At 42.3% G+C, this 26,641-nt stretch overlaps 4 protein-coding genes across 9 annotated transcripts in view; 2 read left to right on the forward strand and 2 right to left on the reverse strand.

Moving 5' to 3' along the window:
* RABEP1 (rabaptin, RAB GTPase binding effector protein 1) overlaps positions 1–288 on the reverse strand; it is a 43,768-nt gene extending 43,480 nt beyond the window's left edge. For both annotated transcript variants that reach the window (XM_015295675.4, NM_205057.2), the window contains exon 1: positions 101–288. In XM_015295675.4, the coding sequence (XP_015151161.1) occupies positions 101–134 (34 nt within the window). In that variant the 5' untranslated portion in view covers positions 135–288. The remainder of the gene's footprint in view (positions 1–100) is intronic.
* On the forward strand, positions 133–17,176 carry LOC124417310. 4 transcript variants are annotated; one of them, XM_046902567.1, is made up of 5 exons: positions 133–330; positions 652–708; positions 4,145–4,230; positions 6,074–6,238; positions 9,643–10,506. In XM_046902567.1, exons 1-4 carry the CDS (start codon positions 133–135, stop codon positions 6,117–6,119), a joined length of 387 nt encoding a protein of 128 aa, XP_046758523.1. In that variant the 3' UTR covers positions 6,120–6,238; positions 9,643–10,506. The 4 variants fall into 4 exon arrangements, 2 of the variants coding, with proteins under 2 accessions (XP_046758523.1, XP_046758524.1); XM_046902568.1 differs by lacking the exons at positions 652–708; positions 9,643–10,506 and adding an exon at positions 9,328–9,605; XR_006931818.1 differs by lacking the exons at positions 133–330; positions 652–708; positions 4,145–4,230 and adding an exon at positions 14,011–17,176 and having other exon boundaries at positions 6,078–6,238; positions 9,643–12,921.
* A 2,578-nt stretch (positions 17,177–19,754) lies between these two features.
* On the reverse strand, positions 19,755–23,324 carry IFT22 (intraflagellar transport 22). 2 transcript variants are annotated; one of them, XM_040650613.2, is made up of 5 exons: positions 23,294–23,324; positions 22,881–22,960; positions 22,686–22,775; positions 21,754–21,956; positions 19,755–20,824 (listed from the first exon to the last, which is right to left on the reverse strand). In XM_040650613.2, the coding sequence occupies exons 1-5, from the start codon at positions 23,300–23,302 to the stop codon at positions 20,676–20,678; spliced, it is 531 nt and encodes a 176-aa protein (XP_040506547.1). In that variant the 5' UTR covers positions 23,303–23,324; the 3' UTR covers positions 19,755–20,675. The 2 variants fall into 2 exon arrangements, with proteins under 2 accessions (XP_040506547.1, XP_415752.2); XM_415752.8 differs by having other exon boundaries at positions 23,264–23,324.
* Positions 23,325–23,462: 138 nt separating this feature from the next.
* COL26A1 (collagen type XXVI alpha 1 chain) overlaps positions 23,463–26,641 on the forward strand; it is a 172,285-nt gene continuing 169,106 nt past the window's right edge. The window contains exon 1 of the mRNA XM_015295991.4: positions 23,463–23,586. The gene's annotated coding sequence lies outside the window, so the exon portion shown is untranslated. The remainder of the gene's footprint in view (positions 23,587–26,641) is intronic.

Raw genomic sequence — 26,641 nt, forward strand, 5'->3', positions numbered from 1 at the left:
GCGCTCCCCCGTCCCCAGCCGGCACCGCTCGGCAGGCGAGCCCGGCGCCGGGCAGGCCGCGGTCGCTCGACTCGGTGCAGCGAGGCCGCCTCCTCATTACCGTCCGTCGGGGCGCTCGGGCCCGGCTGGGCCATGGCTCCGGCGGGCGGGCGGCGCCGCCGCGGCCTCCTCCGCCTCCAGCCGCGGCGTCGGAGCGGGAACCGCTACGCCAGGGGGCCCCGGCGAGAGACGGGAGCTGCCGGCCCGGGCCTCCGCCTCCTCCGCCTCATCCTGACAGCGGCCGCCGGCGGCGGGAGGAGGAGGAGGAGGAGCACCGCGCAGGCGCCCACGGTGAGAGCACGGGAGCGGCTGCCGCCCGCGGGGCCGTGAGGGCCGCGCTGTGTGAGGCGGGCTGCCCCCCGCGCTGAGCGGCTTCGCCGGAGCCGGGCCCCGCTGCACGGCCGCTCCGTGCCGCCCGTGGGCCTCCGGGCCGGGCCCTGCCCTAGGGAACATCCCTGGGTCGGCTCGTATAAATGTGTGGTTAGCTGTTGGTACTCGTGGAAGTGACACCAACAAAATACCCTTTTGCTGTGTGGTGCAGGGAGGGCTGCGGGTGTGGTCTGGCTGGATAGGGAAGCAGTCTGTCTCCTCACAGGTCCTCCTGCCCACCAGGAGACCCGGCTCGGTCTGTGCTGGCGGAGGAGGCTGTCAGTCCTTCCACCTAAACAGGTAAATACATCTCAGCTCTACTTTTTAATACCAAAGGAGGTGTACAGTCTTAAGGGGCATATAAAATCACCAAGAACAACATTGGGATGGATATTGTGATACCAAATCCTGTTAGGGGCAGGATCCTCCTCTCCTGGTTGGCTTTTCTTGGGGCTTGGAATCACAGAACCACAGAATCATTAAGGTTAGAAAAGACCTCTAAGACCATCTAGTCTGATTACATATACCTACCACCAATTTTGCCCACTAAACCATATCCCTCAGTGCCACATGTCCATGTTTCTTGAACATCTCCAGGGACAGTGACTCCAGCACCTTCCCGGGCAGCTGTGCCACTGCATCACTACTCTTTCTGGCAAGGACTTTTTTCTGATATCCAGTCTGAACCTTCCCTGGTGCAACTTGAGGCCATTCCCTTTTGTCCTTTTGCTATTACCTGGGAGGAGAGGCCAGCCCCCACCTTGCTACAACCCCCTTTCAGGGAGCTGTAGAGAGCAAATCTAAAACCAATCCTTTTTAAACTCAGTCTCACAGGACTTTGTCCTGACCTCTCACTTGTGGCCGCATTTTTTTAGGCCTTGCTATCAAATTGTAGCAAGACATAGAATTCTGCATTTCAAATTAAATTGTTGTTCAGTCAGAAGAATCTTGAGATAGAGAAGGAGCCTTTGAAAACTGTTCCTCTATGTTTTGCCCATTTTGATCACGTCACCCATTTTACCCAACTTGAAGTAAGTAGTCTCTGTCTTTGCTGTTGTAAAAAGTGGTCCTTAGGTAAAAACTTACTTACCTCTATTCACAATGCAAGCTGTCAGTTTTCTTTTCGAGGTTGTTTGGAGACCTTGGGATTGCCAAATGGTCAGAATTGCTGGCTTAGAAACACAGTCCTTCAAGCATTTCATCACTATCACCTGTCTATTTCGAAATTTCTTAGCTGCTACTTAGGAACTTTTAGAAGTAGCTGAATATTAAGCTTTGGACACAATAAATCCTTTTGAAAATCCAGTCCGAACTGTGGGAACTGAGGTTCGGAAATTCTGTCCTTGTGTATGTTCAAATGAGTACCCCAAATTAACAGCTACTTTCATCTTGTTCATGTCAAGGCAAAACTCCCACTCACAAAAGTTGGTCCAGGATCAGACCCATATGCATCACTCCCTGCTGTAAACAGAAAGTAAGATAATATCGAGCCTGATAACTGTCAAACAACAAACACTTACAAAAGTACAAATATCATATCCCTTCCTTCATTTCTATAATAAGGAAAATGTCTATTAGAATTGCAGCACTTCAGAATCTGCATGAACACTGAGCTTACGTATCAAATGAGTTTTATGCAGTAGTCTGAAGAATAGTCACCTCTTGGAGAGCTCATATATTTTTCCTTCCTGATCTCCAGTCTAAAGTAGTACTAACTTTATTGGTATGGTTCTTGTTTAATATTTTTTTCTTTTTCTGGGTAGCAGTTGGACTTGACAGATACAAAGGTTTACGGAGTAGCTATTCACAATGTCTTGTGATGTAGAACAATTGGGTAACTTCCTCTATGCCTCCCCAGTGTCCCATTTAATTCTAAACACTTGTCGTTTTTATAGTCCTTCTCAACAGATCTTCCAATGTGACTCAGCTAAACCCAAAAAGTGATAAGCAAAGTTTAACAGCAGTCATGGGAACAGGTCTATTGCAGTGGCAGTACCAGCATAAACCAGAAGGCTGAATCCCAGTCCCCGTGCTGTAAATGTTAGACAGGTGCAGTGTTAATGAATCAATGAGACATGGCCTAGCTCTAGAGAGCTGCAGGTAGATAGGCTTATTTATTCAGGAGAATATTTTTCTCCAGCAATAATAAAACTCCTAGATTTCCATACGTTTTTATCAGATATATTTGGTCTAAAAGTCCAACATGGACATTGTCAGCATCAGTACCACAAGCAGCAGACAGAAGTTAGAGGAAGATGAAGAGTGTGTGCTCTGTTAGTAGCAGCTGCAGGAGGGAACATCATCTTGCACTCTGCCTGAAATTTAATTGCACAGGCTTGCTGAGAAAGATAAGTTTGCAGCTTTTGTTTAAACAGTAACATCCAGTGACAAGCAGTAAGTGTGTACAGTCCGTGGTTGTCTGGAGACCAGGAGTAAACTGAGGGGGACTGAGATTATTTGTTTGAGAAGGGCGTAATGAAATAATTTGCATGACATATCTAGGAGAGAATTGGGTTTTTGTTTTCTTTTTCTTCTTCTTTTCTATTTTTCCCCGAAGGAAATAAAATGAATAAGTAGCAGAAGAGCTAATTAAATCTTTTCCTAATAGATCCCTGTTTTGTGGTTGACTGACTTCAGTGCCTGTAAATGCTCAAGTTCCAAATGAAACTTTTCCTACTTTTTTGAGCATGTAGAAATCTCTTTGTGTGGCTTTCATTGGGGCACTTTAACCTCAGCTGAGGCATGTATTTTTGCAGAATGTAATGATTGTTGCTTTTATCTGTGTAACTAGTCCCAGATCACAGATCTGGTTGAGTTTACTCTGGCTTTGTCCCAATTCCATGTCAGGACAAGACACAATTCCATGTGTTTTACCTCCACTTGCAGCAAAGTACACAGCTTAGGGGGATATCACAGCAAGCCCTTTCATGTGAATGATCAGAGGACTGGGGCTTCACTGCTCTGGGGGTCAGACCAATGAAGAGTATGATCGTAACAGCTTTGTTTTCCTAGGAAGTGAGGCTAATAAAATCCAGAGCTAGTTTCTTTACTTTCATGTGGTACAAGACACCATTGTTTCGTACCATAACTAAGCCGATTCCACAGAAAGTGTGTTCTTTAAAAAGATAAACTGAAGTTCTGGACTTGCAAGGCTGAGTCTACCTCTGGTGTGAATGCAGTGGGAACAGACTGATGTGTGGCAAATGAGAAGCTGGTCTATAGAGAGTCAAAGAGAATCAAAATGGAGACCAAGAAGTTCCTCTGAAGTGTGCTGTTTCCCATTTATATTGCTTTACTGGCCTGCTGGCCACAAATTAGTTTGATTCCGTTGTGCCCTGTATGGTAGGAGCATGCAGCAGTACATTACAGACCCTGCTTCATAATGTAATTCATCTCATAAACCACCCACTGTTTAATTCAATCCATCCAAGAAAGCTGATTAACAAGGTGGATTTGGGAAGCTGCCTAGTGGGTTACAGAGACTAGCACACTTAGTGGATACAGTGGCAGAACTGAGGACTAGAAGACTGAGCAACTACAAGAGCTAACTTGGGAGCAACAGCTCATGTATCCCAGGTGACTCTCAGTAGGCCTTAGACATTGAAGGTTTTGGTAATGGTCTTGTTTACTGGGCAAACCACAAAAAGACTGTCTTAAGGCTAATGCAGTAAGGAAGACCTGATGTGGGGAAAGTAAATATATGACCAGAAAAAAACAAATATGTTTTTAACTGCAGGTGAAGCCCAAAGGAATAGAAGCTGCTCACTTCTTTATGGAAGGACTCAGCTGCTCACAACAGCAAGCCATTGGCTTATTCAACAGGCAAGTAGTAGATTTGTCCTTCTAGGAAAAGGGAAGATGGAAACCAGAAGTTCTTGCTTGTACTTTCCAGGTTTGCCAGAATTTGTCAACTGTTTTTTCCCACTTTTTAAAGCAAACAAAAAGCTTAAACAAGAAAGTGTTCAGAGTTTCCCAATGTTTAAACATTTATTTCCCTCTTGTTGAGATTGATGGGTCATTAGCATTAAGTATTAGTTCTGCAGATATGAGTGTTTGTAGACTTTTGTCCTTTCTCTTTAATGCAAATCTTTTGAAGAAAATTTACATTCATTTAAGTATTACCATAAAGAGGTAGGTTGAAAATCCCAAACCAGTCATGCTCTTTGCTTCAAAAGTTGTTCTGCAATGCAAGGAATTCAGTCTGGAACAATTACGTTATTTGCAATGGTAACTTCTTAGTAAACCCTAGAATAGTTTATGTGGTTAAAAACCTTTTCAATTGAAAAATTATGTTATCCCATCGATTGTTTAAAGGATTCCATGTGGTACAGTTCTTTGAATATATGGGAAGCAAATGAAGCCAAAAAAGAAAATTTGGCAGGCAGAAATTGAAGTGCTTGCATTGGCTCTAGATCTAGCTATCTGAACATTAATGATCTCATTGGAGAGATGTCTATATTAAGATTCAAAAGCTTTCTGGGTTCCCAAGGGGCAAACTCATTGAATACTGTGATGCACCATGAAACTAAACAATTTTTCTTATTGCAAAATAACCAAGAAATCAGAAACTCATTACGTGTGCATAACAAAGGACACATTAAGAGGATAGTCTTATGGGTAACCTTGCTTAGCAATAGTTCATTGGAATTGTCATTGCAGGGAGGCCCAGAACAACACTGCTTTGTACTTAGATGTTGTTTTATTGAAAGATCTAAAAGTATGCCATAACTCATTCAGACTCACAACATCTATATTAGCAACGTTATCTGCATCTGTCTGCAGATGTACAGGGAAGGATGCAGTGGGGTTCAGCCAACCTTCCCATAGTGGTTTAAATTTCTAGTGCTATGTAGCCTGCGCAGCCCTTGCATTACAGAGAACTGCTGCTTAGCCATGCTTAGCCTGAGCTCAGATCTGTCTTCATTAGTGATTTAAGCAGAGATGCTGGATTTCGTATTGCAGTAGTTGGAGTGTGAATACATATAGCCCCTTCTGCCAGCCCTGCTATTGTATTTCAATAAAAGAGAGCAGGTACAAGCAAAGGCCATGTCAGTCACTACACTCCCATTAGTGCTCATCCAGCAAAGCCCAACATGATACAGCAGTGGGAACAAGGGCAGTGGGACCCCAGAGAGAACTCCGTTGCTTGTCTCCCTATTTAAGAGATTATATTTTTATTTAAATGCTAAAATAATAATGAATGAGGGATTCTGCTTTTTAAGGCTGTTTTAGATGGGTATTTTGGAATTGGGAACACTAAAAAGGCAGCTATGTAGCTGTAAATGGCAGCACGTAGTTGTATTTTTCAAAACAAGAGACCATGTTAGCAGTAGCATCTCATTCATTCAGCTTTCTATTCCTGAGAAGACTGGTTCATTAACACCAATAAGATGAGGAATATCAGATCTTCAGGATTGGGCCATTTATCCCATTTTCTCCCTCTGAGGCACAGGCAGATCAGATATCCTATAAATTCTAAAGACTACATTTTCCACTTGTCAAGAGAAGGAGGGAATGTTACAAGTACCATAAAATTCATTGTCCTGTGTGCATCATATTAAATGGTGTGACCAAAAGATTTCTGTGTTAAGACTTCAATGGCAGTGCTTGCTTTGGAGAGTTTTATTAATCCAACCACTGTTAACTCTCACTATGTTCCTTTTAGAACACATCTTCTGAAGATATTTGAATATGATAGCCAAGAAGACTGAGCAGTCTTTGAAGAAACAGAGGACCATGCAGCTGAAGAGATGCAATAGGTTTTCAGAGAACTGAATCCTTGCACATCCTTCAGCTGAATAAGCCCACCCTTCTGAAGAGTTTGGTCCAGGTAGGATTTCTGTATGCTCCAAAAGTGTAGCTGGAGTCCTCCTTCCAAGCTGGACTCTTCACTGATTCCTGAGCCTTTTCTGAGGCTCTGCCTCTTCTCGTTTGACTAGAGACCCAAATACTTGTCAGTACAAACTTAAATCACACGTATAGGATACAGGTCAGTAGGCGGGCACAGCTGATCCAACAGTATCTCATCAATGCCATCCCATTGTAATGAATCCTTTTATTCTCTGTTTTCCCTGATCTCTCCTAGATGCTACAATGGTTTCTCTACTTGCCTCTTTATTTTAGCAGGATGTCTTTTCCAAAGCTGTATCCCTTAGATGCAGACACACAAAATAATTCGTACTTTTATGGCACTTTTCATTGGAGACAGAGCATTTTAGTGAAGCCAGAAGAGAAAGAATCATCTCAGGTTTACAGACTGGGAAGCTAAGACCTGGAGAGATAGCATAATTTGTCCAGGAATACACAGCAGGACAAAAAAGAATGTGTATCTCCTACCTTGATGGCTTTCTTTTTTCTTTCTTTTTTTTTTTTTTTTTTGCCATAAAATGTATTTCTCTCCTTTACTTATTCATTACACATTTAAAAATATCAAAAGGCTTCTGACCTCCATTGAAAAATAGCTGAAGACTATCTATTATAAAAGCAGTTAAAGAGATTAAATGGACTCATTTCCTACAGAAACTCAGTTTGATTCTGTCAAAAATGTTTGCTGCTGGGATACATTTTCTTGCCTCCCTCTTTCACCATTCATACAGCATTAAGAAGCTGTCTTCTCCTCTGAGACCACAGGAGGTTTCACATTATGCCGTTAACCTCCTTCAGATCATTTCCTCCATGCAAAATCCAAGTTACATTTACATGCAGACATAATGTCACTTAGCCCACTTTATGCCACTTAAATCCCTCTTGTTGCTATGGAGAACATTGATAAGGAGCCAATTAGCAAATAAAATATTTGAGGAGGAATGTGAAAGCCGCTACTTGGTGGATTTGTGTGTAATAGGCAGAGACATTTTCTTTGGCATTTGTCCTTACCTAACTGAGCTTCTTCCACTGCAGCTTAAGCTACATTCTATGTAGTCAAAACATGCTCTTCCCACTGGATTTTGAGGCTTAGACATGTATCTTTAACTGCATCTGACCCTGGGGAATTTTGACAATTCTCAATAGAAGAGGGAGTTTGCTTGTTTTTAGAGAGCTTTTGCTGGCTTGAAAGTGCAAAGAGCACCATCCAGTGTTTAATCAAAGTAAATACAGGAAAATTCAATGACTGATATAGAGGCATCTCTGCTCATCTCACACTTGAGCTACACTTAGTGGGGCCAGTTTGGATCTTAATAAAAAGAGGCTACAGTCAGAGAAGAGACTTCTGAAGGAAGACTGGCAAAGTTGTCAAGCTGTCATGAAAACATGAGACAACCTGGAAGGTCACATCTTTTAAAGAAGAGCTGGATTTCTTGATGACCTAGGGAGCAAAGAACACAAGCATGAGGAGGTGGAGGTAGCAATAGATGGGAGTTAGGCAAGAATAGTAGCAAATTCAGTTTATTAAAGGAATGTGCTATGGCAGGGAGAGAAAATTGGGTCAGATCCGTATGTCGTAATCCTTTCTCTTAGTGAACTGAGCAAAAAGAGGCTGGAAAGTTGCACTGGCAGTTGAGAAAGTAAGTGAAAAGTGACTTCAGTTGTCCCTGCTCAGTCTCAACAGCCTTGTATATAGCTTCACAAATGTGGGTAGCCCTGGGTTTTAAGAAGTAAATGATACAAAGAAAAGATTTTGCACAGAAGAGTGCAGTGAGCTGTAGTTCTTATCACATAGGGCTGTAGGATTTTGGTAGGCCAGGGAGAAGGGGCTGATAGGATAACAAGGGGTCTATGAGGCTAAAAATGGTCAGAAGTCCATTTAATTGCTATCTGCAATGAAGTGATACCCAAATAAATGTCCAAGTAAACGTGTGCAGCTTCTTCATGGAGTAAGAGTTGTGCTATCTATTGAAGCTCTAGGTAAACAAGCAAACCATTTTTGATATATTATGAAAATGATTTTATTAATCAAAAATGCGGAGTACTCCCGTTTATCACAGTGCTTGCAGTAACATATCACTAATACATCTTCCTTAAAACCAGACTTTGGGCTGGCATAAACTAGAAATGCTATAATCCAAGACAGGCCCTCTGTTGTGCTCAGGCTTCCCAAGAACAACTTAGCACATGTTTGCTCTTACCCTTTTTATATTGAACTTGCAGAGAGGGACTCATTTCTTTCATTAATATTAAGCACTGTTTTGTTTATGCCTTGTGGCAGAAGTGCCCAGATGGCGTGGTTTGAATGCTGAAAGCGTGAGAAGCATTTAATGTTCTGTGGCGCTCCGTTAAAGTTGTATGAATAGAACATCTGGTATCAAATCTTGGGATAAATCAATTCCTGCAAGTATTTGGACCTGCTCTGGGTCTGTGCCTTGTTCCAGTTCTGCATTCCCTCTCTTACTTTCCTGTTTCTAGAGCCAGTAGAGCCAGTAGAGGATGGTTTATTGCCTGGTGCAACTCATTCTATTCCCTTTGTTGGAGCTCGGCAATCACTTTGGCATCTGTGGGGTTGAAATGGCAACAATGATTTAAAATGCCCCTGAAAGGCTTTTTATTTGTCCTCAGGGTGGTGGAAAAAGGAGTGGCCATCCAGAGATTTAGGAAAGGTGCTGCCTGATATGTGTGCAGTGTAACCCTACTGGGCAGTTTTTGCCTATATAAAACTTCTCTGCCCACTGTAGGGACCTGGTGTGGATGCATCCATGCAAGACCTCCCTGCCAGGAGGAACGAATGCTATCCCAGTGCTCAGCACTGACAGATTCCACTGCCAGTCCTGCTTTGAATGTGAGAAAAAGTCCTGCAGAGTTGAAGAGTGAGAAGGGGAAATGCGAGCTGTTGTCACGTTGTATGACTGATGCCATACAACAGATGCAAGTGCCCATAGTTAAGAAATCCCCAGCCCCAGTCTTCCAAATCATGAGCCACTGCTGAGCATCATGAGGCAGGGCAGGCTCTTATGCTTTTTACTTCAATAATTCTTTTTGCCTTAGGAAGTGTTGAAAGAAAAGCTAAGAAAGGCTGAGCACACAGAGCTCCTGTTACCCTTCCTGAGCCTTGACTCCACACCTGGCCAGATTTTCAGGTCAGTGATGTTGCAGATACCCAGAATCTGGATCTCTGACCAAAGCCATGATAGAGCATCAAATGGGAATTCCTAAGCTGCATTTATAATACGATGAAGCAACTGTCTGACATGTAGCAACAAGGAAAAACAGCTCACAAGGTTATGCTATCAAGGAAATAAAATATTTTGAGTCTTGCTATGTGTAAAGGGCTGACTTTCTTCTCTTTTCTCCTCTTTGCAGGCTTTGTACATCAAACAACCTTCAGTGAAGTTATTCTTGCCTCATACAAGTGGTAAGAGGAAAGCAAGTTATTCATATTTAATGCTATTTTGTGCCAGATGTTTTGCTGGTAGAAATCCATAGCTCCACAGGCACCAATTTCTTCAGGATCTGGAATGTCTGGCCCAATTTCTTTCTCACTGTGGATGGTCTGTGAAAGAAACCACTTTATTTTGCAATATTGAATATTCTTGCCGGGAAGTTATAAACAAAAACAAAATAATGAGAGACAGGGTCTCTAATAAGCTTCCTGTCGCATGAGGCTCTGGTTCTATTGAAGCATATGTGTTTGCTGACTTGCTTCCAAAAGGTTTGTTGAGTGGTGGTGATTAGTTTCTGTTGTACTGATATTATCTCTCTGTAGTCTCATTCAATACAAGTAGTTCTGTAAACAGTGAAGTCTTTTTTTCCTACGGGTTTGTACCTTGGATTGTGTTTCAGCATGGATTCTCTGATGTTTAATGGGGATTGAGTTCATGTTCAGCCAATTTCTTCAATGAGGGATGAATAATCTGTCTTTTTGGCCATCTATTTCCACAAAATTTGCTGGAATTAAATATCTTCAACGCCCTCTATCAAAGTTGACTGGGATTTATGAACAAGTTTTGGAGTTATTTGGGGCTGTCCAATGTAGATAAAAGAGAGTCTCATTTTCTTACAAAAACAGAATGTAAAAATGCATTTTTAAAGTGTTTTGTCTGATTCTGTTCTATTTGTGACCAGTCATATAGGATGTGTTTTATTTGTAAAGCTGTATAAAAGTATGATGTGGGTTTTTTTGCCCTGTTGAGTGCATATTAAAGCATCTTTAGTTTATTCTTGTTATGGGCCAGCTGAGATTGCTTTTTTTTTTGGTCCTTGTTGGAACATGGGAAAAGGTTTACACAGGTGAGTGCAGAGAAAGGACACATGGTTGCTCATTTAGTACCAGAGATCTCTGCTTCTGGTTTGGAAAGGAAGAAAGGAAACACAGAATTGAATATAACCTTTTAGCTTGCTGAGTCCAGTTTTGTGCTTCTGCAGGGAGCTAAGTTCTCAATCCTTCTCACAAGCAGACAGTGCTATTCAAAAATGTACTCTTTCCTCCTTGTTGTGTCTCCTATCTTCCTAGTTACCTACTTTATTTGGGAGACTGCTCTAGAATCTCCTAATTTTGACAGGAAGAAAACCACTAATTTCTGTGGTCACTTTATGTATCTTTTTTCTTATTCCATGAAAAAAAAAAGACATCTATTCATTTTGTTGTTGTTGTTGTTGTTTACATCCTGTAGGTAAGACAGATCTGGATATCTCTTTATCTTTCTAACCTTCTGTCAGGTTACTTTGCTTAATGTAAATGAACAATTAATTTAAAATAGAAAAGGTCAGTAATTCAAGAGGTAGAAGAAGTGGATCAGACGAGAAGGTGAGTAGATCAGACACAAATGTGATGTGTTCATTATGCCATCTGTTTATGGTAAAGGAGGAGCTATCACATGGGAACAGAACAAGAGGTAGAGATCAGGCCTCACTCATATTCCCTTGCAAAATAGCCAGATTTCTTCATTTGATTACAGCGGATTAAGCTCTTGGTTCTGAGCTGAATCTCTGAATGATCCCAAAGAGGACAGCAATGGAAATTTTAAACCCCAATTCTGGAACTGTGATTGTTCTTGCTGTGAAGCTTTTCCTTCAAAAGACATTGTGAGCTGGAACCAGCATCTGCATTATGCAGTGACCACCTTTTGGTGCTCAGCATCCACTCTTAAACACTGGATGAAGCCTCTCACAGATACTGGGTGCAGAGAACTCCTTCAAATTCTTCATGTCCAAATGATTTCTGAACACTGATCATCCTGGTTCCCTAAGAAAACACATTGGCAGCCAAAGATAACTGGAGCGAAATGTGGCTGAACTCGTTAGCTTCCTTGCCTCCTCTAAGCCTCACCTGGTCCCAGGGGTCTGCAAGGGTGTGCATGGTGGGCAGCCCTCACCTAGGAACATCACCTGTGCCTGGCAGATTAAGATTGGAAGGGATATTTCCTGTTTTCTGGCCCCTTTTGGGACTGGCAAAAGGAAGCCAGAGAGCCCAGAACATGAGCAAAAGTCTTCCAAATCTTTGTTAACTGGAAGGATGGTGGATATTGGCCAGTGGTGTCTGGGTGTAAAAGCAAATCAGAGTCTCAGGAGCCTAACAGGAAATGCAGATGACTGGGGGTGAATGTCCCAACTTTCTTTTCTTCTTTTTTCTTTTTTTTTTTAAATTTTAATCTTAGACTTTAGCAACTGATGTGACAGAGAACAACCACAGCTGCATAACGTGCATTTGAGAACAGCAGTGCACATATACCTCTGATTTCCACACAAGTGTTGTTAATGATCTCATTGCCATGTGGTGCCACCTTCATATTTAATTTTGGTTGTTATTCTGGCTATAAGAGTATGCTGTCTACTTGTGTGGCTGCAAACTCAGACCTGTGCAGATCTGTGTTACCTAAGATTTAATGCATCCATACCATATTTGCATGCCTCTCCAAAGTTCCTGGAGAAATTAAAGGTCCAAAGTTCAGCTTTATGTTAATAGATCTGGATATGCCCAATATTTAACTTCCACGGACAAAAGAACTGCATGAAGAGCTGGCTTGTCTTGCTGCATTTTGAAGGTGTCAGCACTGTGCGCTGCAGAACTTCATGCAACCTTAGGGAAAAAAAGGAAAAAAAAAAGCCAAGTGTATGCTCAGTGGAAAACAGATGGATTTTTCATTAGATATAACTGTTAATGATCTGCTTTAAAAGTAAAGATATGCCATTCTGAGTAGAAGAAGGGCCTCCTCATAGCTTTGTGAAGGTCCCAGGATCATTATCGTAGCTACAGATAGAACTGCAAGATCCTTGTATCATTAGGAGTTCCAGTCAGACATCTCTGCCATTATTAGACTTCCAAACACAGCAAAACACTGTGGGGGCCTTAACAATATTGTTCCCTAAGACATGTCTTTATTTAATGATGCAGAGTTGTTATGGGGCTGGCAGTTGGTTACTCAGTTTCTGGAGCATTACCATTTAACCTAGGGTCAGAATAAAAATCCTTGAATATTTGTTGCAAGGCAGATCTTTTGCTTCACTGAGGGACTTGTCTTCACAGTCAACCATGGTATGACTCCTCCAAGTGGTCCTACTGGCTCTGAGAGGTGAGCCCAGCAGTCTAGAAAGCCTGAAGACCCTTCCTAAAAAGATGAACCCTGCGCTCTGTGCCTGTAGGTACTAAATCAGCTTTTGACAAGCAGAGAACAATGCAGTCCCAGGGTTTTAGGAATAGATGGTTGCTGCCAAACCACAATAAATGCTTTTGTCTGGAACTCATGGAGCAGTAACATAGCAAAGGAGGGTGTGCCCTTGTCCATTAGTCCCTCCAAGCGAATTCTCACAGACATGTAACCAGGAGTCAGATAGATTTCATGAAGCTAGTGGAGAAATAAGCACTCTTTCCTTACAAAGAAAGTCAGAAATACTATAACTCAGCAAAACATAGGGCTTTTTTTGTTCCTAAGAGTTATGCAAGAAACTGTAGTGCCCATACCCAGACAGCACTCCCTAAAATGAGACTCACATGAGAGAATTTGCATTACCTTTCTTCTACTACAAGTTGATGAAATTGCTTTACTTCCTCAGCATATGTATAAATACAACCTGTATCTCCAACTGTTTTCCACTTGGAGACTATGAATCAGAATCCAAGCTTCTCAAAGTCCAAAGAAGTTCGGAGCTGATGTTCTGGTTCGCTGTCACCTCTGTAGAAAACACCTGCTTAAATAATAATAATAACTGCATTAATAAACAAGAAATCAGCTCCTTGCTCTTAAGAGAGGTACTAGAAGGATCAGTTGTAAGCTATTACAGATTATTAATTGAATGCCACTCAAACTATGTATGTTTTTTCCACTCCTTATTGAGACGATCTGTTAGTAACCTTCTTCAGCTTCCAGACTAGATTTTTAAATGACAAGAACATGTCCATATATGTTCTTGTGCCCAAACTCTCTTCTAGTTTAGATTATGCTCAAATAGAGTGTGAACCTGAATATTAGGTTCAAACAACAAGGTCACATATCCCACTAGTTTTATGGGTTTGTTGCTCTCTTTTATAAAATGTTTTAATAAAAATATTAACAGTTAAAATAAGTTTTGTTACTTATGTACATCAACTATATTATGTAGTTTGCCAGGTCTGCTCCAAAAGCAATGCCTCCTATTTTATGACCTTGGCCCATGATGTCAGAGGTGGACGTTGGTAATATGATAGTAGAAGTTGGACCTTCTCATCAATATTCCATTACATTTTGTTTCCAGTTGACATTTGGCAGCAGAGGAGCAGTCTGACAGCATGGCATCTGATGTGGAAGTACATATGCAACAGAAGTCTGGAACTGAATTCCTCCATGCAGAAAAAGTTGCACCTAGTGACATTAACTGATGCTTGCTGAACATTTATGGAGACCAAACAGTGGATGTGAGCACAGTGAGGCAGTGAGTATCAGTGCATTTCAGCAATGATGACAGCAACCATAGGTCACCGCCGCTGGTGCAGGTTGTGATGAACATAGTATTCAGGCTCTTGTTCATCACTGGTGAAAATGCACCAGGTAATGGTGGTGGCTATGTTGAAAAATAGGGTTTTATAGTTGAGAATTTGCTCTCTCAAACAGTTGCTGTGCTCATTGTATCTGTTGTAGTTTCCACAAAAATAAATAGGAGGCGTTAGGTTTGGAGTGACCTACATATATGTGGACCAAGACAGTTCCTCTTCACTCAGTGCAGCCTAGGCAAGCCAAAGGGTTGGACACCATGCAGTATACCATTAGCACAAAGCCTCTTCCATCACAGTGGTGATTAAAAGAAGTGGTAAAAAAAAATCCAGATACTGTTGTTTTTGAAGAGGGCTGATTTTCTGAGAATGAATTCTCAGCACATTCTAAACAGGCACCTTCAAGAAGTATCCAGTTATTCAAGCCTTGGTCATTCACGGGGGGATCTTGCCCTAACTAAAAAACATACTCATTGCATTCTCAATGAAAAAATATAAAGCTGACTCCACAATTGGCCTGCTTCATACATGTCTTAACCCCCTGAATTGCTTGGAGTAGTAGCATATGGGATCTTTTATTCACAAGTGCAGTAGTGTCTGAGTGCATGAGGAGTGCTGATTATAGCTGTTGTGAGTCTTAAAGTGCTTTTCTGGCATCTCAAGAGAGGCAAATTCTTAAAATAAGTAAATTGATCTTTTGAGGACTCTTTGCTGCACCAGTGAAGTATTTTAGCAGTGATGACTTGCAGAGAAGTGATAGAGGAAATACTCACAAGTGACTTCCAAAGCAAGGTGCTTCAGTTGTGAAGCTGAGTAGTTTTAAGATGAGATTTTAAGAGGTCCTGGATGCCTCCTCAAGTTGCTTCCTCAAGCATCTGCACATCGACTCCCTTCATAATTTGAGCTGAGCATACAAAAACACAGTATGGGTAGGCACTCCTGAATGTGCTGCTCTGTGTCACTTCCTCATAGTCACTTGGCAGTTCAATAATAGAATTAAGAACATAGGGTTCTTTATGTCTATTGTGTCCATTAGAACAATGCTGCTGAGAACAACTGAGACAAAAGGCCTGGCCTTCAAAACATAGAGCCTGAAAGGAAAGCTTCGGGGGGTTTTTTTGGTAAGGTCCAAATGTGTTTCATTCAGCTTTGCTGCTACTCCCAAAGTCTGGTTATAAACAAGTATGATATTTACCCTGGAAGCTGCACATCTGGATTGCAGTGTCTGTAACTGCTTTCATTGTCACAGCAGTTTTGAGCCTCATAATATTCTGTGTGTGTAGAGAACAGCTTGTAAGAGGTAACCTGAGCCAGCTCTGTTTTATGATTGAAGAGCTTAAATATCTTGAACCACCAGTCCGCAAGATAGCCACAGCCTTCAACCTTCTATATATGATTCCACAGTCCTGACATTTTGCTTTTAATGTCCTGTAGAATTCTTCTAACTGCTCCCTATCAAATTTCCATGCTGACTTTTTGTCCAAAGCAATAACGTACCAGCTGCTTTCAGGGGAGATGAGCATGAACTTCCGAAGAGTCCACCTCTAGGTGTAAACCCTTTTGTACTGCTAGACAGCAGTAGAACCTTGACATTCATTTCTTTACATTGCAAATATAGGGATGTAAGCTGCCAGCATTATCAGTACTTAGTGCCAAGTGACAAAATATTGTGTCTGAATAACACCTTTGTAAGTGACAGCTTGTTTCCTTACTGCAAGGTTATCATATCCTTGGTGTCTTTGGATACTGCACTGTGGAGGCTGTACATATCTGAATGAATTAATGATTAAAACGTTCTGTTAATTAATGGCTTAGGAAAAATCCCAGTCCCGTGTCTTGATTCCACCTGTGGTTGCCCAGACCACGTCAATGCAAGTGATGCTGGAAAAGCTGTAGGAACAAATAGCCATTTTGTTCCAATGTGGACAAAGAACCACTCGAAGGGACGTAAAACTCAGAGGCTTCCATTTGTGCATGATTCATACAAAGTAAGGGTTTGAATGTGCATAGCTGCTGGCAGAATGGAAAGAGGACACAAACTGTTCAGTCTAAGGGACTGAGGTCAGCTAGAGAAGGCTACATTTGCTTGAAAGAACTGACAGACTACATCGCTTCTCTCTTTTCTCTTTCACTTCTTGGAAAGGTCATCCTAAAAGCTTTTCCAGACCTAAAGCCATGGTAGCAAGGTGTCAGTGTGGAAGTGTTAAGATGCAGCACTTCTGTTGTAAATTTGCTTTTACCTTCTGCTCTTAAGTTACTCCTACTCCTCACTAAAGCTGTGGCTTGACAGCCAACTGACTTCTGCATAGCTTGTGGCTGATTACCTCATGTTCCTGGTTTCCTTTGTGCTTGCCTGGGTAGTTCTTTGCTCTCACAAGCAGAAATATGGACAGAGCCATAGAAGAGTCATTTATTAACCACATAGCTTCAGGCAAACAAATAAGGCTGCACACCCCAGTCTGGATAATACTGTGCTGTGGAACTGTTTGAAGCTTTGCAGATTTACTGATAGCAGTGGAAGGCCAGGCTGCAAAGCACAGAGGTAGAGATGCAACGTGTGTTTGTCCAGCATCTGGCATGCCCTTACCCTTCTAACTGAGCATCTCTGTGGACCTCTTTCATTAATCATTAACACATGATACTTCGAATAAGTTCTTTCTCAGAAGCTACTGCAATACTGAGGATTAATTTTAGCCTGCCTATTTACTCTGTTCTTCAGCAACAGCAGAAATTAATTTCTTGGACAGGTTATGTGAATGATTATTCATGTTATTAAATAGTATGGTCTTTCTGGATTATATAAAGTCAAATCTAGGGATCTGCCATTTGTTCTGCCTAAAATTATTTTTTCTTCTCTAATGCAGAATGTATAGGTATGTGTAATTCACTTTTTTTTTTTTTTTTTTTTTTTGAGCTTAAAATAAGGTCATACAACTCAGTGCAGAGGTATGGGCTTGGGAAAGAGTGGCTGCAAAGTTGCCCAGCAGAAAAGGACCTGGGGATGCTGGATGGCAGCTGGCTGCACATGAGCCAGCTGTGTGCTCAGGTAGCCAGGAGGGACAATGGCATACTGGCCTGCATGAGAAACAGCGTGGCCAGCAAGACCAGGAAGGTGATTGTTCCTTATGCATAGCACAGGTGAGACCACACCTGTAGTATTTAAACTACCTTCAGCTTTGGGCCCAAGTACAACGAGGGTACTGAGTTCCTCAAACTTGTGCAGAGAGCAACAAAGCTGGTGAAGGGACTGGAAAACAACACATATGAGAGAGTGGCTGAGGAAACCAGGGTTGTTCAGTTTGGAGAAGAGGATGCTGAGGAGAGACCTGCTTGCTTTCTACAGCTATCTGGTAGAGGGTTGCTGTGAGGAAGGTGTCTCTTTCCTCAGGAGCAACAAGTGATAGAACACGAGGAAACATTCTGAAGTTGCATGAGGGGAGGTTTAGATTGGCTATAATGGAAATATTTCTTAAGGAGAGCGTAGTCAAGCCTCAGAACAGGTTGTCCAAGGAGATGGTGGAGTACCCAGGTCTGGAAGTATTCAGAGGATGTGTGGATGTGGCACTATGGGACATGGTTAGTGACAGGACTTGGCAGGTCAGATTGATGGTTGGACCCGGTGATCTTGAAGAGCTTTTCCAACCTAAATGGTTTGATGAAGATCGTGGTTAACATTTGATATGAAGCAAGGCAAAGGATAGGAGAGTTCATCATTGACTTTTCAACTCTGATATAATATAACTGGTTTGCATTTCAATACCATTACATTTGCTGGGCTTCACAGCAGCCTTTCCCAGTGCACATCAAAATATGTATGTTGGGAGAAACTGAGTTTATTAAGACAGTATATTTTAAAATTGGCTCCATTGCCACACAGCTGGCAACAAGGAAAATAATCTAAGGCAACGTGTAAAAAACTTCTCTACCTAGACTGAATTTTCCAATAACTGTCTCCAATAGACCACCCTATGACACTGATTGCAAACATATAAAGCCTGGTTGTTTCAAAAGTCATAGCAATAAAATGTAGATGTTGAAATGCCAGCCTCCCTCTATTTCCTTCCAACCTTTTCTTTTCATCTCTTACTGTTTATTTTACTTTTTTCTTTCACGGTACCTTTACTCTCACTGGTGTTTCCTTTCAGTACCTCTCTGTTTCTTCTCAGAATCAAGTGGAGCTTTTAGCATTAATGGCAGAATAAGAGCCAGCAGACAATGAAAAGAAGCTGGGGCAGCAAATTCTGTGAGCATACAAAGCAAAAAAGAAAAGAATGATGTGGGTTACTGATGCCAGTTTCACACAACACACGCTTGGTACCAACCAAGTTGGAACTGTAATTCTCTGAAGTAAAGCCTAGCTCAGTATGTTTTGTTGTGTTAGTTTTAAAACTGTTTAAAAGATCTTCTTTTAATCCTTGGCTTCACATACCTTTGTTTTAAATAAAAAGAGCTTAGCAATGAGCAAAAAATAGCTGGGGAAGGACCACATACAACTGGGACAGAGAGGCTTTCAGGCTCTCCCTACGTGTTCATTGATTTTGAGCTGCCAGTCAATCATCGTTAGAGTACTACGGGGAATCCCACTGAAGTGGACTGAATTCACAAAAGAAAGGGAATGCTGCTTATTTACTTATTTATTTGCCTTAAGGAGTTTGGGACATTTTGAGGAAGCCAGGAAGACACAAGCTACTGCCAGTATGTTTGTGACAGGGCTCCACAGCCAGACTGCTCACTGGAGTTTCTTCATCACAAAGCTGTTAGAAAGCCAGGAGAAAGATGTGTAAATAACAGTAGATTTTGGAGACATCTCTTCTCTCCACCTTGGAAAATGGAGAATATTTGCAGAAGAACGGGCTACTAATTACTCAGGAAAGAAAGAACTTTGAAAATAAGAACAGCAGACTGATTAACCTACATCACTGAAAAACCCAAGAAGCACTCAATTCTGTTGTCTTGAACTAAAATACATTAAGTGGTTCTTTTTTTCTTTTTCTTTTTTAATATATTTTCTCTAAAGGATGTTAACTAAAATGCAGTATTAGAGGACAAGGCTTTTTTAACAATTATATTTGTAAAACAGCTGCAGCTCAAATATAGCTGTGTGGCATGGAACATGCAATGAAATAATCTGCAAAATTTAGTGCTGTGAGTCAGATGTGGTTCTCATAAGCCACTGATGTAACAGTTGACAAAGCAAGCTGCATAACAGGGTAAGATGGGATGCTGCTGAAGGATTTCTGCAGTTCCTGCTCTCAGGTCCTCTCTACTTTAAATTCTCCACAGGTTTTAAAAAAAAAAGTGTCAGTATAGATATATTCTTCTGGTTTTCATTCATCATTTCTTTGGCTATTCAGGCCCATAGCAAATTTTTGCAAACTGCTCCTGTTGGATCTAATTAGTGTGAAATACACTATAAATTTATCACAGTTTTCCTCACTAATAATTAGGGAAGTTGATAAGACATACAAAAACATAATTCGCTTTCCCTGTGAGGGCAAAAAGGATGCAGTTTTATTATAAAAACAATTTTATTGCCTTAGTATTACATTACAAAAAATGCCTTCCACAGCAGAACACATTAAGAACAGGGATGAATGCAAACCAAACAAAACAGAAAGTAAATCATCTATGAAACCACTTATTTCAGTACAACAGGGAACAGTAATCCAAGTTTGAAGCAGCTTTTCCTCCTCTGGAGAATGCAGCACTTATTTTCCTGCTTATTGGAGCTCCAGGAACAGGCCAAAGTAATTGCACTGCACTGAGATTTAAACTCCTTCTCTCTCAGAGTGACCCATACCTTGTCCCCAACGAGGGTGAATTTGTTGCAGTAGAGGAAAAGCTGTCATGAGAAAGGCTGCAACTTTGACTTGCCAGAGCAATAGCTATGAAACGTGCTCTCTTCAGATGCTGGACGGAAAGGAGAATTTATTATATTAAAACACGGCTTCCACACCAACAACTGCTTCTCAGATCTCCACTCCCATCAAATTTCAGCTGACTTCCAAAAGCGTAACTCCTCCGGGAACACAGCTAACATGAGCACTTTATGATGCGTCAACAGAACTCCACAAACCTGAAGTTCTGTCATGTTTTCTATTAGCACCTTTACAAAAAGGGATTCTTAAGTGAGGAAACGATCGATATCTTTATCTTTTGGTCCATGTTAACACGCTAAACGGTACCTTCCTGTACATCTGACAGCAAATGAAACTGAACATACCTAAAGGTACCCGAATTCTTGGATGTGCAGCCATCTCTTTGGCACCACAGTTTATGTGATGTCAGCACTTGGCTCTTCTGGTTAAGTTACAAATCATGCATTATTTTCTTTGAAGCATTTATAGTCTGGCAAATTCTTCTTGCAAAGGACGCTGCTAGCATGGCTTGCAAAGTTAAAACAATCCTTTCTCTTTACTTTCTTTTCATGTTATGAAATAATTGACATTTCTTCCTTCTCTCTGCTCTCATTTATTAAATTGACAATGCTTCTGAAGTATTTAATAAATTCCATCCGAACGTCTTCAGGATCTTCTTCTAAGTTGGAATGTATTAGTTTCAGCTTGTTCAATGGGTAAGCTTTGAATGTAAGAAAAAAATAATTAGGCATATTCCTTTAGAAAGGCAGCATTCATGATCAACGTCATGGGACAGCTCCTGCTGAAGACATCAGTTGGAATTCAGTACTATCTGATGTCTCATACCCCAAATGACATATAATGTTTAAAAGAAATGCAGCATAGCTTGTTAGCAGTACAAACAAGAAGAACTTGCTGCTAGTTTAAATTCCTCAAATGTTATAATTAAGGCTTAAAGTATTGGTGTTGGTCTCACATTCAATTAGGCATAACTGAATAATTCAGCACTGAATTGCACTTCACTCCTGAATTGGTAAGATTTCTGAATTATTTTAAAATTACAGAATGGTGTTATGATGTTAAATATGTATTAATATATTAATGCTTATAATAAGTACTTGTTTGAAAACCAGACTAGGTAGTCCAGAGGCAATGCATGTTCTCACTTGTAAAAACAGCCACAAGTAATTGTGCTGCATATAATAACATAGCTATAATAATTTTAAGAGGAAGATCATTAACCTTGTAGTACAAAGAGCTCCTAGTCTGTTCATCACTAAAATGCAGGCTTAAGTGGCTTCAAAAGTGTCAGTAAGCAGAAGGTAAAATTCTGTGTAAGACAAACTGCTAGTGATGATTATATCTGGTTGCAGTCATCAGTTCTAATGCCTGGCTCAGCTGCACGCTCACTACGTGGCCTTAGAGAAGTCACTCAAATGTTTCTAGTCTTTATTTTCACTTTCAGGAAACAGAGACATTGCTTACCTTCAAGCTGACTTTTGAGATTCAGTAATTTTGTTTTGCAAAGCACTTTAATATTCATAGATTTTCATGAAAAATGAAAGCCACGAGGTATGACCGATTTCAAAGGTTAAGAGATCAACCAAAAAAACCCACAAAAACTCTGACCAACATATTCTATATTCTTACCTAAGGACAGATTTTCTGTGTCCTCTGCACTGCCTGGCTTGTGATGTGCAACGAGGAGACACTGGCTATCGAGCAGTGGCTGCTGCTGCACGAAACAGGAGTACCACATTTCTATTTCTTTCAGGTGACTGGGCAGCTCAGGATTGAAGATTATTATTACGCCATGAGAGTCTTTCATAAGAGCTGGCCAGCATGTTTCAAACCTTGAAAAAGAGGTGGGTGGAAAATGGTAAGACCGATAGCTGGAAAATGGAAATATGCACTCAAACTTCTCAAGGTTTTCTTCTCCCCTCCTCAATAATGTATCTTGGTGGATGCACCATTCCTGAAGACACTCGAAGTCAGGCTGCATGGGGCTCTGAGCACCTGATGCAGCTGTGGGTGTCCCTGTTCACTGCAGGGATGTTGGCCCAGATGGCCCTTAAAGGTTCCTTCCAACTCATACGTTTCTATGACTTTATGATTTCAGTAGTCTTTCATGAAAATAAAGTTAGTAATCTTGCCAGTGATCTATGATATTCCAGATATACTTTCTTACTTATTCCTAAAAACTAATCTGTCCAGTTCATAACTGTAACCCTGGGAAATTAAGGCCTCAATCACATAAATGCATTATTTGGAATCCATTCATGTAATAATTTCAGACAGATAAAGGCAGGGGCTCTGCTTTGCCTCTAACTTCACCCTGAGAGCCACAGACTTTATTGTTACACTCAGTCCTTACACAAAGTTAACGGTGTCAGCTGGGATCAAGGAGAGGATTACCTAGTATTAAATGCTTTATAACAGAAAGCAATGCAAATTTGTACTGAAGAGCTGGGAATATTCCTCATCTCCAAAAGATCACTGGTTTCAGGGTCTTATGCACGAGAATGTTGTGTAAACACGATTAGTACGAAGTGAATAACGAAGCAACAGCAATGCCAGCTTACTTCTGATCACCGCTGCAGTCCCACAACTCAAATCGACACCCAGCTCCCTTGCTGTTCCCATTTAAGTTCGGCTTCTCATACTCCAGGATCCTGCGAACACAAGCGGGCACACGGCATCATCCACCACCGCCACCAGACCCGTGGGGCCGCCCACTGGCGGCGGTGGGTTGCTTCAGCCCGCACCGTCGTGCTCACCTTACTCCTTGTGTCGGGATATAGCTGCCAATCCCCTCTATGCTCTCTGAAACGAAGTTTGCCAACACGGATTTTCCAGACTGGTACATGCGAGAAAATAAAAGACAACCGTATGAATTCAACGCGCCAAAGCCACAACGAACGGAAGAACACGGGGTTGCTCCCAGCACCCCGCCCTCCCTCGACATAACTGCACGCAGGCCTGCCCCCCTGCCCCTTCCCACGCTGCACGGCCGCAGCATTCACATCTCGCGGAGGCCCCGCCTGGGAACTGCGGCCCTCAAGGGGCAGGCTCGGGCCCCGGGGAGGATACCCAAGGGTTACATGCAGCCCCGAGGACAAGCGGCAGCCGCAGGGCTCTCCGAGGTGGAGGACTCCCTCACCTCGCGAGGCCCCACAAGCAACACCTTCACCTTCAACATGGCGGCCGCCCGCCCGTCGCCTAGCAACGCGGCCGCGTGGGGGGCGGAAAGGGGAACGGGGAACGGGGGGGGGGGCGTGGAGAAGCTGCGCTGCGATTGGCTGTGTCGCCGTCACGTGATGGAAAGGCTGCACATAAAGCAGGGCTGCCCGGAGCACTGTGGGCAGTTTTGCGTTCTGGTTGCTTTAGTGTCCCTGCAACGGGTGTGGGAGGAGCGGGCGTCCCTGCCTGCAGTGCTGCTGCCATTTTGACAGTGGATTCTCCCTGATGGACAAGTGTGTTAGGGTAAGCAGGGGTATTAAGTGGCAGCTGAGTGAAACCAAACAGCCCCAGCACACCGTCTGGCAGGCAGGTGTGTGGTGCTTGGGTACAGCCATGCTTTCAGGCTAGCTTTCAAACAGGGCCTTTAAGTGCTCCCATAAAGTAAATGTTTACTATGGGTTCTGCTAATAAATGTGAGCCAGGACCGCTCTGCTCTCACTGGGATGGCTCAGAGCTGATTCTGTTTTTGGTTTGTGAAGGTACACGTGTGAGTCAGGGCAAATTCACAGTGCATGGCACAGCTTTGTCCTTAATGCTTTCTGCTGCTGTGGTGTTCCTCGTGCTTCAGACCCAATAACTTTGTGTGATCCAGAGAGAAGTAATTAGGACATCTATTAGCTGGCATATCCACGAGTACAGGGAGAAAAATGCGATATAAAGGAATGTATTGTGGACAGCAAGGAGAAAATAATGGACTAAGAGTGAGAATGGGTAAAACTGGCTGCTTGTGTAGCTGCCCAGAAGGCAGTTGGGGTTCGTTTTTAGATGGAGTATCAGATAGCATCCTCCTGTGTGTGTATCAGCCACTGGAGAGTAGTAAGGAGAGCACAGCTGACTGCAGCTGTGATTTTCAGCTCTATCCGTGTGCCTCGGGGCCTTAAGTCACTTCACAGAGTGGGAATTAAGGTGCCTGCCCGCTTAGGGGGGTGTTTTCAAAGCATCTAAGTTAAGTGCAGTTGATGTTATAATCAGCATCTGCCTTAGGAGTTAAAGTTATGTCAGTTCCTGATACGTTGGTTGCTGAGGCTACACGTGTACAAATCAGCAAGGCCATTTTGTTTCGCTTACTTAAAATTCTTTGTTAGACTGCAGGAAAGAGGGAACTCCATCTGTAAGTGAACTGCTTCCAGACTGTACTGGTAATGGTCTGCAAGCCTTGCATTTATGAGACGGCTGTTTTTCACCATAACGTTTTGGTAGCGAGCAAAAATGATGTCCAGATGATTCTGTGTGGACAGATCCTCCTTCTTCCTTCACAAGCAATTGCAGGCTGTTAATAATATTTCAGTAGAATTATTCTTCGCTCTAGAAATGTCTGTGAGAATTCAAACAGAGATGCAGTGATTGCTTTATCATGACATGTGCTGCCTGCATTGCAGGTAAGGGTCTCCAAGTCGGAGGCCCACAGGTTTTACTGGAAGCAGCAGTAAAATGTAGTGCCAGTCGCCATTCAGAGAATGCTTTAGCTCTTGCAAATCATTCAGTCTTTTAGAGAACAAGTGTTTTAAGTTTGCGTTCTGTTTTGTTGAATGTGGCATGTAAAACTCTTCTTGTGAAGAATTTTTACCATGAGAATGAGTGCTCTGCGTGTTTATTGTGCATGGCATGACAGGCACTGTGTATGTGCAGAAACAGCTTTCGAATGGATGCAGAGACCCACGTTATATCCCGTTTACTGGTCCTGATCATACTGGTCCTGATCATACTGGTCCTGATCATACTCCAAGTAAGGAGAATATCAGTATTGCTGTGAGTTGCATGCTTGCTGCTGAAGAAGCTCAGGGAAGCAGTATCTATCTGATGCTCATTAAGCAGGTAGGCTGAGGTAGGCAGAAGAGTCGGATGAAGTGTGGCTGCTCTCTGGACGGGGCTTTGGTAGAGCTGGGGAAAAAGGACCGAGTGGAAATAGGACATTAAGGTGCATTGACAAGGGGTGCAGAGGAGCTCTGCTCATTATGGTGAGTCTGTTTCACTTAAAGGTGGCTCCCAGGGGGGTGTGGGCACTCCGTTCAGTCTTTCTCCTCAGAAAATCTGTTCTGGAAGCACTTGGAAAAGCTCATGCAAAACCAGTTGCTTTGTTCATACCAATACCAATAGGTCATCACGGACTACGTTAAAAGGATTTATTAATGGTCTCAAAGTCTTCTCCAAAGAAGATGAGGATCTTTATTTCCATGATATATATATATATGGAGAAATAAAGGCAGAGAAGATGTCAGTGACTTGCCTGAGGAACTTACCTGGCTGAGAGCAGAGGTGGCATTAGTTCAAATGCCTCTAAATTTCTGTGCAGTTTTTGCACCCAGGTTTGTTGTCACAGAAGAGGCAGGGATGCAGAAAACTCAGTAGCCACTGTATTTTCCTGACAAGTGGACATGAACTTAATAACACCTTAGAGACCAAATCTCTCTATGTACATTCATCAAAACCAGTGGTTGTTCCCAAGGATGAATTTGACTTGCCCCATTTATGGAGTGATGCATTAACAAAACACAAGACACAACACCCCACCTCCATGACCCCTCCAAGTCAACAGACCGAAACACCTTAATTTTTCTCATTCACAGTGCATGAATCTAGAGAGATTTAACTCTGATGGTTTTAAATCTTAAGCTAAAGCTGTGTATGGTGCCTCTGATGGATGTCGTTTGTGTTACTCTGAGTTTCTCTGACCACGTTCAGTGGAGCAACAGTAACACCTAGTGGCTAAACGTGCCAGTCCATTGCCTTCTTTTGTTCTCTCTCTTTGAGAAGTAGGAGTTGGAGGGGACGTGGTGTGATTGACAGTTTGGACTTGAGAGGCCAACACTTAGCATCTCCAGGGATTTGCCATTTTCCTTTCAACCCTCCACCATGCTCTGTTTTCTATTAAAAGTGGTAGATGAAATATGAAACTCTTCCTCCCACCTCCCAGCCCCCATCGCTTTTCTGGCTCATGGAGGAGGTTGTTCCAGTCCATCTTGATCTGTAGGTGGGTGGGCTGTGAGTGGCCGGGTCTACGGCTTCCAGCTTGGAGCACTCAGATTTCTGCATAGAATCCAATATTTTTTTCATTTCTTTTCTTCTTATTTTTCTTCTTTTTTCTCTTTGGTATGAGAAGGATCAAGCAGATCATCCGATGGAGCTTGGTGACCTTGGTACATTTGATAATGTGGTGTTAACTTGCCTGCGTTGAGGCAGACCGAACTGATCTATTCCAAACAGTACTGTTTCTAAAGATGTGGTACGCAGGATTGTTTGCCATGATCTACTGGGACTGCTAATTTATCACAGGGGGATCCCTTAGAAAAATAGTGTT

This window comes from Gallus gallus, chromosome 19 (assembly GCF_016699485.2).
Source record: "Gallus gallus isolate bGalGal1 chromosome 19, bGalGal1.mat.broiler.GRCg7b, whole genome shotgun sequence".
Lineage (NCBI taxonomy): Eukaryota > Metazoa > Chordata > Aves > Galliformes > Phasianidae > Gallus > Gallus gallus.

Bases quoted from the DNA above. Each gene is read 5' to 3' on its own strand.
- LOC124417310 (XM_046902567.1), top strand. From the start codon at position 133: ATGGCTCCGGCGGGCGGGCGGCGCCGCCGCGGCCTCCTCCGCCTCCAG. The intron at 331-651 runs GTGAGAGCACGG...CCTGCCCACCAG, and splicing joins GCACCGCGCAGGCGCCCACG to GAGACCCGGCTCGGTCTGTG. The intron at 4,231-6,073 runs GCAAGTAGTAGA...TGTTCCTTTTAG, and splicing joins GCCATTGGCTTATTCAACAG to AACACATCTTCTGAAGATAT.
- IFT22 (XM_415752.8), bottom strand. From the start codon at position 23,302: ATGTTGAAGGTGAAGGTGTTGCTTGTGGGGCCTCGCGAG. The intron at 22,776-22,880 runs GTGAGCACGACG...TTGTGTTCGCAG, and splicing joins ATCCCGACACAAGGAGTAAG to GATCCTGGAGTATGAGAAGC. The intron at 20,825-21,753 runs GTAAGAATATAG...TTACATTCAAAG, and splicing joins CACAGAAAATCTGTCCTTAG to CTTACCCATTGAACAAGCTG.